General features: G+C 38.1%; 1 protein-coding gene across 1 annotated transcript; it reads left to right on the top strand.

Moving 5' to 3' along the window:
• Window positions 1-2,929: 2,929 nt before the first annotated feature.
• On the top strand, window positions 2,930-13,033 carry LOC104505247 (ankyrin repeat domain-containing protein 12-like; the record flags this gene model as incomplete). The annotated part of the gene is made up of 5 exons (XM_010159558.1): window positions 2,930-2,969; window positions 5,874-6,020; window positions 6,993-7,193; window positions 11,180-11,322; window positions 12,886-13,033. Coding segments are annotated over exons 1-5 (679 nt in total), but the record flags the coding sequence as incomplete, so codon positions are not given.
• Between the last annotated feature and the right edge of the window lie 648 nt (window positions 13,034-13,681).

Here is a 13,681-nt window from a genome sequence, read left to right on the forward strand (position 1 = left end):
TTTTTAAACATAACTGCAGATAGGAAAAATCTTTTCATTGTGAAGATAAACATAGACTTTTTTGGTTTTGTAGTCTTGTTACATAGTTGATTATTCAGGAATAACAACGAGAGTTAAAATTGCCCTGAATGTGTTGATTTGTTCATCTTTCCTTGGAAATTGTTTTCCAGGTTTTTCTGCTATAACAACATCTCAGCTTTGTTTTCTGACCCCTTCAATTTCAGTCTTTTAAGTAGTCCAAACATGGCCCAGCCATATTTTCTTTAGCATCTAGCTGGCATCCAGAGAAGCAAAACAACTGACCTCTTCATATTCTAAGTGTACATCATAGTAACACAATTTCCATACGTGTGCTTTCCATAGTTAAAGAGGTTAGTAGGGCTGTTTAAAGGGACTGTTACACGCTATGTTACTGCTTGCTGGATTTGGAGTATTTCTTGAACAGTTGTTTGGGATAAAGGTAGGAAAGTGGAGGTGGTTTTGTGTGGGTATGTGTGTTGGCTTGGTTAAATAAATACGCCAAAAATTTTAATAATTAGGTATCACAATAGTACCTTGATATCTCAACAGCATATAGTATACTGTGAGCATATAGTATACTCTTCATCACGTTCTAATCTTTCTCTTTCACTGAGGAGAGGAAGCAGCAGTCAATCATGATGTGTTTCTCTTTAAAATAACCTCAGTCAGATTACCACAATCACCCAGATCTCGGCGACTCTGTCTCTCTCAACTTCGTGATCTGCAGAATTTATCATCTTGGCTTGTCTTTTAGAGTTGTTAGTAACAAGCATATTAGTCTTTTCTTGTATATCATTCAATCTTGCGACTTCCTTAGAAGCATTTATTTCAAGCAGTTCATATTTTAGCTTCACATGCTCTTTAATGCTATTATTCCTTACAATTTGCACTATGGTAGGAGTTTTACATGAAACGAGACTACCATGAACCCTGAAGTTTGAATTTGGTATTTTTACTTTATCTCATTTATCCACTAAGGTGGTTATTTTACCAGATGGAATATTCTCATTTGTTTGGAGAAATCCACATGCTATGTTATTAAATAACTTACTTGCCTAAGAATTTGGAAACTAATTGACTGGGAATTTGCAATTTATCCAGACTGAAGAAAACCAAACCCGGATACGTTATTGGTTGCTTTGGGACATAATCTGTCATGCGTAAATTCTCCTAAAGTAATTGCCAGCTATTCTGCTCTTTCTCGTGCCAGTACATTTAAGTACTATGGGTGAATTTAATGAACTTCTACAAGTAAGTGCTCAGATGCACCTATATCACTGTTTTGCAGAACTTGGCTATTTTAAAATCCTTTTTTTAATGTGCTAGGTGAAGAACTTACATTGTATAAGGAAAATCTTAAAAGGAATGTTGTTAGGTAGATATGGCTGCATATTATGAAGGTTATTTAATAAAGATAATTGAACAGGAAGACACCTGAAGAGTTTTGATTTTTTTTTTAATATATAACAAGTAAGAAATTCCCCGATCATCTGTTGTAATTGCTGAAGAACACCAAAACCTGACAAGAAAGTGAATGTAAAAGAAGATACTTGTATTCTACAAGCTTCAAAATCAAAATGCTCCAAATCTTAGAAAAACAAAACCCAAAAAAACACCTCCACCAAACCTCATTTACTTTAACAGTCAATTTTATACATGAAATTCCGCCTGAACTTAATTTCTTAAACGGGTATGATTCCTATGTTAGGGAAGTTAGTATTGTTCCAATTGTATAAGCATCAGGTACTGTGATGTTTATACTGTGAAAAGTGTTCTGAATATCTAGAAAGTAAATGTTCCTGAACATGAAGTTTGTCTTCTGCCACATCAAGTGTGGTGTACAACACGATGATATTCTTGGAGCAGCGAAAACCAGTCTTGTTATATCTTCTGCAATAAGCATAATGGAGGTTCCCAGCAATTCATAAGAATTTTTCTGTGGAGTTGTGTTGCTTCTTTATCAACAGTTGCATTGTTGTTTTTCTTGGATTTAAAAAATAAACTAAACAAGTTAGGTTTTGACTATCTACATTTTTGTGAGTCTATATAAATTTTCTTGTGTGCATATAAGAATTTTATATGCCTTGCTGCCTCCCTTATGTCCTATGTTGTTTTATCTTGTACATTCAGAAGCAAGGCATATGCAGGAGATCCTGGAGGGGGAAAGCAATAGCCTCTCACAGGGCACACTGCAGCAAATGGATTATCAGGTGCAACTGCTGTAGTCCTGAGACTGTTTTTTTTTAGCTTTGTTATTGATCACATTAATTTTGTGTATTGAGATTTACTGAAAACACATATGAAGGCTCACATAAATTTTTAAAAAATGGTCTTTTTTTGAGTGGTAAGGGCATGATTGCAGCATAACGTGGTGAGACCAATTGTATTCTTATTTGGTACTTGCAATTGGTAAGCTCTAGAAATGCTTTGCAAACACTGTGTTAATACAGAGTAGCAGAAGAATAATTTGCCCCACCACTGATGTGCTTTGGAATATGTCAGGGAGGATCTTCATGTTATTGGACAACTCTAAACATGAGACAGGAATAAATTGCACTCACTTACTTAGTAGGCTTTTCTAACAAAATGATTGAAAAACCAACCAACCAACCAACAACTACACACGCTAAAACCCATCAGATAATACTTGGAAAAATAAGTTTTACCGTAGTAATTTTTCAATACGGTACAACTAAATGTAGAGCAAGTTTTACTGTTTAGTAAAAAAGTGAAAGCTAGATCATAAGAAGATTTTCACTTATTTTGATGTATTATTTTCTCAAGCTGAATATAGCTATAAAACTGTAAGGAATAATTCAGAATGAAAATGAATGTGTTTATCAAGTAAAGCATAGTGAGCAGCAAGTAAGATAAGAGAAGAACAGCAGATCATAGCAGATAAACTGAAATGCGTTGGTTTGATGGAAATGCTGAATTGGTCAATGAAGGTATGCTGTACGTTATCTGTGGAGTGACAACAGCATGTTCACAGTGAAAATCTGAAAGTACAATTTCATTGTAGGTTTTCTTTTAAATTTTCTTAATGCAGACCACCTACCAGTAGGACAGTAGTGTTGGCTTGGATATTGAATGGATTTTTAAATATTCAGGAGTATGAGTTGCATGCAGTTTAGAAAAACCCCATCAATTACTTCTGTAAAAGGGATCTCGTTTCCTTTTTAAACATAATGGATAAATTTGTGGGGCTTCTCAATACGTCTGTAGCTTTCCATTCTTAAAACAATCTTGCTCATAACCCTTTAGTCTGCAAAATCATGTATTTCTTATTTGGTCACTATGGAATTCAAGATGTGCACTATTTGCGTGCCTTCCTGTGCCTCGAGCATTGCATTACTACAGCCTGCGTCTGTAATCAAGCCTGGAAGATGAGATTTAGAGAAGGCTAGGAAGGCAGAAAACGAGTTGAGAGGAAGCCAGGAGGGCCACAGAGAGGGACTGAGGCAAAAATGGAGAAAATGAAATATAAAAATGAATCAGTTTGGGGCTTAATGAAATGTGGATGGAACTTAAGCTTCTGATTTGTAATTTTTATTAATTTTTGCCTCTCTGGAGGAGGTCAGTGAAGTTTGCTGCAGTGGAATCTTCCGTTCAAGATTTTCTGCTTTTGCAGATGACAGATTTTTTTTTTTTTTTAATTAAGTTCTTATCATACAGGTGTTTCCCACTTAGAAAGGGAAATGGGGAGACCAATATAATCATGGGGGCAGTAATAAAAAGAAAATCCCTGCCCCTACTTTGGCTTAGTTTAATTGCATTTCCACAGCTTTTTTAGTAGGGCCCAAAATACTGAGATTAACTAGACTGGATGAACAGTCTCTCATCAGAAGGTAATTGGTCACAGTAAGAATAAGATGGAATAACTTCCTACACAAAGAGCTAAAAAGATCAGCGTGGCAACCAAGCTTTTTTAACTAATAGTTACAATTCCCAACCAAGCCTCAACCAATTCCCAGCCAAAATCTAGCATTTTTGGTATGGCCAAATGTGGTTAATCAGTCTATCATCGTCCCCTCTGCCCCCTTTCATTTATTACATGTTCCCCGCTGTAATTTTTACATCTCTGCTTCGTTTCATGTTCTTGCTTGCTTTATGGGAGTTAGCGCATCAGCCCGCCACAGGGAAGAGAAAGCAGATAATAGACATCCTTACTGAATTCTGTCCCTGTCGTTGTGGTCAGTAGTCCAGCCTGGGTGACCTGGGATTATCTGTCCCTGTAGAATGCTGAGTCCTGTCTAGCTGTTAAAGGCCCTTTGGGAAGGGAGGCTTCCAAAGGGAGGAGAAGCGGTAGAGTGAGCAGGATCTATGGAAAAACCAATACTGAGCCAGGGTTTTTAGGGAAGGAGACCAAGGGAATTATTTGCTTAGGGTTGGGAGATATTGTTTCTGTTGGTTGAGTCTGTTAGAATATTCTTCAGAGCATTCTTTCTAACCACCACTGTCAAGAGGGTTTTTTTAACTGTTTCAAAAATTTTAATTCCAAATCACCTTATTTGTGACTAAGGTTCCTTAAGCCATTGTTTACATTCAGTGGGTTTATATTCAAGTAGTAATCTTAGGGGCTCTGAAGGAAAAGGTAGACATAGATCTAAGATGTAAGAAATATAATCTGCTTACAAGATCCAAAATGCTGAATTTGATGAGAATTTGTTAAGACAGAAAAAGAACAGTTGCCTGGAAAGATGAGATAGTACAGAAAATTAATGGTCTTCAATATGCATAAGTGCAAACAAATAAACCTCTAGAAAATACAGTTAAACAATAATGGTCAGGTAGGGAGATCTGTGGAAAATAGTTGTACCAAAAGAAATTTGATAACATCAAGTGTTTGTGCTCATTTGATGAGATCATGAAATATTGCTCCAGTTAAAAGTGATTTTGTCAGTCAATTAAAAATCTGTCATACTGTTATGTCAGTATAAAGTCAGTTAAAAAAACTGTTTCTGTCACACTTTAACCTAAATGCCTGTATTAGGTTTTTGAGTTCTTTCTACCAAAAAAGGAAGAATTTTTGAAAAGGATGGAAGACATAGACCAGAGTTTCCAAAGTACACAAATAAAATCTAGTTTTGAAATTCACTAAGTATTAAAAAGTTGTCTGATTTCAGAGCACATTTAACCAACCTGAAGATCAGTGAGAGTTGTTAGGTACTGAATAGCTTTAGAAATGATCTGTTTATTCAGATGTGTAATTTTAGCTCCTGGTTTAAAACCTGGACATGAAATACTAAACAACTTCCATAAATACTGATAGGAGGAAAGAAGTTACGTGTATAAAATAGCTGTATGTTTTTGAAGGATATACATTTTGAAGAAATTGCCCTAAGGTGAAGTAACAGAAGGAGTTTGAGAAAAACAATCTTTTATCCAATTACCTAACAAATACCAGTATTACAAAGTCTTTTCCTAGGTTTTTAACATGATGTCTTGAGAGAAGTGGAATAGCGCACAGTCTCAGATATGTACGCAAGGCTGGAAGTTGACCAGCTGATCTTACAGAATTTTTTAAGCGTCTGACTTGATTCTCTGAAAATTAAGGTTGTTAAAATTAAGTTTTCCTGCTGTGAAACAGGGTTTTTATCTTTTAGATTTTACTTTCTTTTTAGTAATCCTCCTCAAAGCTTTAAGTGCTTTAACTCAGTAGCGTATTATCCCTGATATTAGAACAAGTAACCAAAACTAATGCAAATGCAGTAAATTAGACATGCAATTCCTGGTTTTTTTATCACCTGCCACCAATCATCTATTCACATACCTTAAAAAGATGTTTTTTATTTCTAGAAAAGTGTTCTAATCGAACAGCAGTTTGAGTTCTTAAATGTTAATATTTCCAGAGAAGGAAGGTCCAGAGAAAAAGAGGATGAAGAAGGATGCTGGAAATAAGAAATCAACACCAGTTAGCATTCTTTTTGGTTACCCTCTGTCGGAGCGCAAACAGATGGCACTGCTCATGCAGATGACAGCAAGAGACAACAGTCCAGGTGATCTTACAAAGTTAATAGTTTTCTTCCTCCTGCCTGTTTAATTCTGTCCCAGTCAGAATATTAACTTTGATGTTTTTCAACAATTCCTGATTTTTATTGATTTGTAAAAATTATTCATAATTCTGTTAAAACTCTGGTTTGCACTGATGAGCAATTTGATGCAAAATTCTTGATCTTCTGTATTTAGGTGCAAGGCTTTGCAGTACGATAGCTGTAAAACCTGAAAATCTGTTTTCTTCCTTTGATTATTTTTGCCTCCCAAGCACTGTTCCACATGCATTATTTAAAAACTGTTATCTAGGGGTATTTTTGAAATGTAACTACTGTCTCATCTCAGTTTGGAGCAGGATTTTAATTTAGAAGGAAACTGGATCTTTCCCTTAGGATTTAATGGGAGAGGAAAGACACCTTGTTTTCAGTTCAGAACTTCAAACTGTCCTTGGTCCAGTTGTATTTAAAAAAATCCTTATGCATGTGTATGATCTACAGGTGTAATGTTATTACAGAATTGGCATTTAAATGTGAATGACTGCATTTCCTTGAGAAACTATCCAGTCCACTCAAAAACATTAGTGTTGGCATGGCTGAGGAGGGGCATGGAGTACAGTACGCAGACAGTAACTCCTTAAACTGCCATCCCACTATATAAAAATATAGTGGAATTGTGCTGGAGGAAGGGGAAGCAGGGCAGATACTAATCTGCACGGTCATGCTTTGACTTGTTTCAGCAGATTTCATACCAGAGTATGCGAACCTTGTAGTTTGGGTGGACTTCAACTGTCCTTGAAATGTTTTGCACATTGCAGATAGGCATCGTGTTGATGCACGTGAAGTGTCAAATACGTTCTTTATGTAAATATAATTATTCACTGCTGATTACTGCTGTCTTTGAGTGCAAGTGTTAAAATGCGGTGAAGTAAAAATAGGGTTAAATAACTTACAGTGACCATTTAAAAACTTACTTTGTAGATTCCTCCCTAAGTCATCCCTTACAAACAACACCGACACAAAAGAAAACTCCAAGCTCTTCTTCAAGACAAAAAGACAAAGTTAACAAGAGAAATGAACGAGGGGAAACTCCTCTACACATGGCAGCAATTCGAGGGGATGTTAAACAGGTGAAGGAGCTAATCAGTTTAGGTGCGAATGTGAACGTAAAAGATTTTGCAGGTAAGCTGATACATGTTTTCTTAACTACAAATTCAAAATGAACGCTGAAGTTGTCGTCAGAGGTTTATGTTCAGTTCATGCTATATGCAAATGAAAAAATGGAACTTAAAACTTACTAGAAATTCTCAAATCATATTTTTTAGTTCTGATGACAGTGGTAGTACAGGGACACTGTAGTACATAGTATATTATTGGAACAGTATATTATACTTGGAGGTTTCAGCTGTGGCCAGGGCCTTTGCGTACAAGGTATTCACAAAAATACGTGTGCACACTTGCTGAACTTTGTGGAATTATACTAGGCAAAGTCAGTAACTGATAATGGGATTGTAGGCGTGAGGAGATGCAAAGTTGTTTAGGAACGGTGAAGGTGAAAGCAGTGTAAGGTACATTGTCTTCTTACTGGGACAGCTGTTGTGCACCAAAGCAGATTAGTGTGGTATAGCTTGCGCTTGTCATCTGGTCCTGCTAGGTTAATGAGAGTTGATATGTCAGGATTTGCTGATTGCTGATTTGCAGTTGCTGATGGATGAACTTTTAAGTTTTTAAGGTAAGTTGTAACTTGTACCGTATTTTTTATTATCCTTTATTTAGTATCTTTCTTTACAGTCTGTTTGTCTGTAAGACCTCCTAAATATTTTTTTGGAACTTGCTGGCAAACTTTTGCCTATTTTGCTTTTGATACTTGCACATTATTTAGGTTTCTATGTGTTTTAGTAAAAAATCTCCAGCAGAGTTAAGTATGAGATCCCAAGGTTAGTGCTTTCAGAGAAGATACAACCTGCAGTTTCGAGTTGAGTAGTTGCCAGTTGTTGATAGGCTGGGCACCAAATTAAATGTGTTTACATATTGAGATAAGCCAAAGAACTCGCTGGTTTTTCCTCAACCAGTGTAAAAGGGCATAAGACATAAGAGCTGGAGTAGGGAGTAAAGATTTAGGGCATAGAGGGAGATGGAACAGAGTGAAAGGAAGGCTAAAGCAGAGGATAAAGGATGTGATGAGGTGCAGAGGTTGTTGTGGGGTTGAGGTCTAAGAGACATCTGTAAAAAGATAGGATTCAGTAGATGCTTCTCTCTTAAATGCAATGACAGCTCTTTAAGCAGTATCAAGTGCACATTATATAAACAGCATTACAAACTGCTACTAGTACTCCACCTCTCAACGTTGGCTCTAAACACTGGCTTGTTTGCATCTGCAGTAGAAGTGGATCATGGGAGAGTGAGGAAGTGAATACAAGAAATGGCCGTGTTGCTTTTGGTTTTGTTCAAAAGGACTTCACACTCCCAGTGTGAAGGGTAACCCTGAAGGAAAGGTGACAAAATTTGCGGGGAGCTGCTGTCATCCCAAGGGAATAAAGATAATGCTGAGAATTCTCAGTAGTCTAATTGTGGCATCACTGGCAGTTTCAACTTTTTAGAGGCACTGCATAATGGAAGCAAAAGTATAACGAAGGTCTGAATGAGAATTTTAAGGAGGCTTACAGCAAAGGCTGCTACAGATGCTCAGTTTATGGGTCTGAACGGTTATAATGAGTATTACGTTCAGTGGGAACGGGTGAGATGAGCTGAAGTAGCAGGCCTCAGTGGGAGAAATTAAAATCTATGTGGTACAATTAGCTGTCAGCTCAGACTTGACATCAAGAGAAGATAGTAATGAGATGGACTAAAATTTTGATTTTTAGGTAAGAAACAGATCCGCAATGTTTCGGTTTACAGAGGGTAGCTGAATGTGTGTGATGAGGCTGCCTGGGACTGGGCATGTAGAGGAAGAAAAGAAAGGAAGCAGAAGTAGAACCCTGTGAGATCTTCAGAGAAGTTGACAGGGGAGATGAGAAGAACGTGTTGACGAGAACAAGTTTAGAAAAGGAGGGGACGTTCAGGGGAAGACAGACCCATAAAAACCACAGGGAGAATAGAAACATTCCAAGAAGAGATGTCGTGGTAGGTTAACCTTGGCTGGCTCCCATCTGCTCTCTTACTTCCCCTCCTCAACAGGGTGGGGAATAAAATGGAAAAAGGCCCTTGTTTTTTAAGTTAGGCTGCTTAATAAGAAAACCAAATGCTGCACATGTAGGCAATGGAAAAAAGGGAATTCATTCACTACTTCCCACTGGCAGGCAAATGTCCAGCCACGTCCTGGGAAGCAGGGCCTCGTCGGGTGTAACAGTTGCTTGGGAAAACAAATGCCGTAACTACAAATATCCCTCCTTCCTTCTCCTTTTCCTGAGCTTTTATGTCTGGCCATGACATTATGTGGTATGGAAGATACCTTTGGTCAGCTGCCCTGGCTATTTCCCCTCCCAACTTCTCACCCAGGGGGAGGGAGAAGGAAAACCGTGACAGGGTACAAGCACTGTTCAGCAGTAGCCAAAACACTGGTGTGTTACGAACGCTGTTTTAGCCTCACATGCAGTGCACAGCCCTGTTACAGGCTGCTGTGAAGGAAATGAACTTTGTAGCTTCTTCCTAGCCTGACCTTGTACAGATATTTAACTAATTTTAAAGGCAGGTGAAAGGATGAGGAGAATGGCTGAGAGCTGGTTCTGAGAATCAGTTGGGATGAAGTCGTTAGAGACTTCATTCGAAACTCTGGAGGAGGTGTTTGGGATCAATGAAAGACTTTTCCATCGGTAGTCCAAGGTCAGCAGCAGAGGTGGCTGAGCTTCAAAATCCTGTGCAGAGGAAGTCAAGAAGAGGGGGAGGATTTCAGCAGTGAGTCATGAGTGGAGAAAAATAAGAATTTAGGATGCACTGAAGTTTAGAGAACTAAAGCTTTTTAGCTAAGAATTTGGCAGAACTAAAGGAGCAGAAAATGAATTAGTGATGGAGGAAGTAACCCTGCTCGTGGGATATCTGCCAGAATGATAGTGCCGTGTGAGAACAAGAGTCAAGGAACAGATGTTGAGAGCAAGCCAGGACTAGAGTTGGCAAGCTGGACATTGCGATAGGATAGGAAGGCAAAGCAGTAAAACATGGAGAAGAATGAATTACGGAGAGAATTAATCAGGGGAAAAAAGACAGGGATCAGAGGGCTGAGAGCAGAGTGTCATTGTGGGTGTGTGGGAAAAGGGCGAATGACAGTAAAATGGAAAGGAAGAGATGGTTGCCAGGCAGTGTTAGAAGTAGGTGACCCAAGTGAGGGTTGGAGAGGAAATTTAGGATATGAAGATCAGGAAGAAATGTTCCCCTGTAGAACAAGGTAGAAGCTTTTTTCTTTTTTTTTCTTCTTTCCATTATTTAAATGAGCGGCGGGTGAGAAATTGAGCGAGAGATGGTGAGAAATTACTTTCCTGAGGGATTAGGTAAGTTAGGGGTTTCTTGTACCTCCTTTTTGTGGTTGTACAAGAGCATTACTGATTAGGCGCAGAGTTCAAGTGGATAAACTGTTCCAGGCTTGCACTGGTTATGTTGGAAACGAAAGTTGAATGCCTTCCCAGAACTGGGCTTTGTGAAGGCATCAACAGCAGGCTTGAAGTTCAGGGCAGCTGTGAGGTGGAAGGCCATCAAGCTGGGGAGAGGAAGTTGACGTGAGGAATATCACATGTGTGGGTTGATCGTCATCTTCAGTTGAGGCTCTGCTACAAAAAATGAGCCCTGAACTTCATATTATCAATGTGGAAATCAAAATTGCTAAGAATTAGTAATAGTCTAGGCAATATCAGGAGTAAGTTCTCTGCCAATACTTACCAATAGCTTGCTGTCTAGACCAATAGCTACTGAGTGTTGTTAGTGATTCCTTGTACATGGTCAGTGGCTCTAAAGGAGCACTGGGTAGTGTAGTTTTCAAGCTGTTTCCATATAAAATAATGTTATTTATATATACACCTAACAGTGTGTTCAAATGCTCACTAGTTAAAGAATTTCTAACATGTTTAGCCTGGGGATTTTGTCCCAGATTTTGTCTTTTACTGTTTGATTGGTGATGTCTGTGTTCAATTTAATAACAGTAAAATTTGACCTTTCAAACTTCCCACTCTTTACTATAGGTTGGACACCACTGCATGAAGCTTGTAACGTTGGTTACTACGATGTTGCTAAAGTCCTGATAGCAGCAGGAGCTGACGTGAACACGCAGGGCTTGGATGATGATACACCACTTCACGATTCTGCTAGCAGTGGGCATAGGAACGTGAGTGTACTGGGAGAGTGGGAGGGGAATAAGTGGTTTGAAATGCTTGGTCTTTAGAACAAATCCTCACTGTCCTGATGTCTGTCACATGGTTCTATAATTCTGCTTCTGCTGTTTTGAGGGCATCGTAAAGCTGTTTTGGTTTTCTTTCTTTCGTGTTGCTTTTCATCCTACTTTTGTTGCCACATATTTTCTACCAGTATCTGTGTTCTTAAATATTTAAAAGCTTTTATTTTACTTTTTTTTAATAAATAAACATTTTAACAACTTTTTTTGAGAGACCTCTACTGTATAGAATTTGTGAAAGAAAAATGTCTCCAAACAGTATACTGTGGGCTTGTATGTGTTTATATATATATATAAATGTTTAGAGGTATGTATTTTTATATTTGTTTATGGACTTTGAAATAGAGCACTTGTGTGTATATATATTCTTAATATATTTTTAAATTTATTTTACCAATAATGACTTAGCAGAGAAGATAAATGGAGCACTGTAGGTATTTTACATTAATTTCTGAATTTGTTATTTGTTCTTATTTTCTGCAAACCAGATGCAGAAATGTCTCTGCCCTCCCTTTCCATCTTTTTTATTTCATTAGTATATGTGTGATCTGCTGTATAAAGAAAAAAAAAAAAAAAAAAAGCCTTTCAAACAAGATGTTCAGTTTGGAAGGATCTTCTGGAAAGGCTAGAGAAAGGAATTATGATAATCGGCCTGTGAAATTTTTATTAACTGTTCAATAACTGTTTCTTATGGGTAGCTAAACAAAAGCAGGTTTTTAGATCAAACTCCCATAAAATTATAGTAGAGTTTTGGAGAACAGGACCTCTTGCTTGTCTGGTCTCAGTGTACGAATCTGTGACCATGTCACTGACATTATGTGTCAGAAAAATTCAGATGTTTCGTGTTAACATACCAGTGTCTGCTGAATTTCTCCATTCTTAGCATGTAGAAAAAAAAACCAAACTGGGTACTGTGCTGAAGATGCAGTGGCCTCATCTTCAGTATCATTGTAACTTTTGTCATTTGTTGCCCTTGATGTTAGAGAAATTGATGATTTTGCTGTGTGGTATTCACTTGGGGGTGCAAGTAGTTTGTTCCTTCAATAAGATACTTGGACCTCTCTCAGGGCTTTTCTTAAACGCTGTGGAAACCCATAGCACTGCTACTTGGAAAACTTTTGCTACTTCTTAGAGTTAGGTGCTATGAAATTTGGATCAAGGAGATGAGCGCAGAGGAGCGAAGAGCTTGGAAGGTGAGGAACCAGATGAATTGTGTGAGGAAATGCTAGAACACAAGGCCACTGTCACTTTTCCTCATGATGAAGCTATGTTTGTGTAAGAGAGGACAACGATCTTTAGTCTTCCCCGTTACCTCTTTTAATAAGCAGATTATGTATACCTGGACCTTGCATTCTACTTGTTGCTGTCTTGCTTTGCAGTCTGTTCCATAGGTAGGGGTTTAGGATTGTGTATCCCGTTACCCACATTTCACGTGTAATGGAAGATTTTTTTACAGTCAAGTAACATGTGGAAAACTTAATGTATTTAATGCTGCAGATTGTGAAGCTGTTGCTTCGACACGGTGGAAATCCATTTCAAGCCAACAAGCACGGGGAGAGACCTGTCGATGTTGCTGAAACTGAAGAGTTGGAAATGCTGTTGAAAAGGGAGGTGCCCATCTCTGATGATGAGGACAGCTGTTCAGGTAAAAGTGGCCATTTCAGTGCAAACTTCAAGTGCATCAGTTCACCTGTAGTTAGGTGGTTTTAATCTTTGGCACTGTGATAGCTTTTAAGAGTTGCTGCACGTTTTCAACTGCTATTGCTAAAGTTGTTTTCCACTTCTAGTTTTAGAGGTAGTTTGCAAATCTTGGTGGTTTTACCAGAGAAAAATGCCATATTTATTACAGTACAAAGTGGTTTCTGAGAGGTCTTCTTGTGGGAAAATATCACCAAAGTCACTTATTTCACATCCTTAGTAGATGAATTGGGAGCTAATGTCTCACATGGGTCTAACTTAGTTGCACTTACTCAGTAAAGAAAAATCCCTGCCGGGGGGGAATCACTGGTTTGTGAGGATGAGTAGATAATAGTTTGCTTATGCGGAGGCAGTAATTCATGGCCCTTACTGTACATCGGCAGATTAAGGAGCAAGTATCACCTCTTGGAACACAGAAAGAACTACTGTCTCCTTGGAAGCAAAAGCTTTTTGACCACGAGTAACTTGCTTGAGTGCCACACAGGGACTTTTCATTCTGCTTTCCCAGAATCTTCAGGAATTCAGAGTCTTTTGAGTAAAAGAAGTGAGGTGGATTGAAAACTGGCTGAATTGCAGCTTTCCAGTATCTGAAGGG

This window comes from Eurypyga helias, unplaced genomic scaffold (genome assembly GCF_000690775.1).
Source record: "Eurypyga helias isolate BGI_N326 unplaced genomic scaffold, ASM69077v1 scaffold30480, whole genome shotgun sequence".
NCBI lineage: Eukaryota > Metazoa > Chordata > Aves > Eurypygiformes > Eurypygidae > Eurypyga > Eurypyga helias.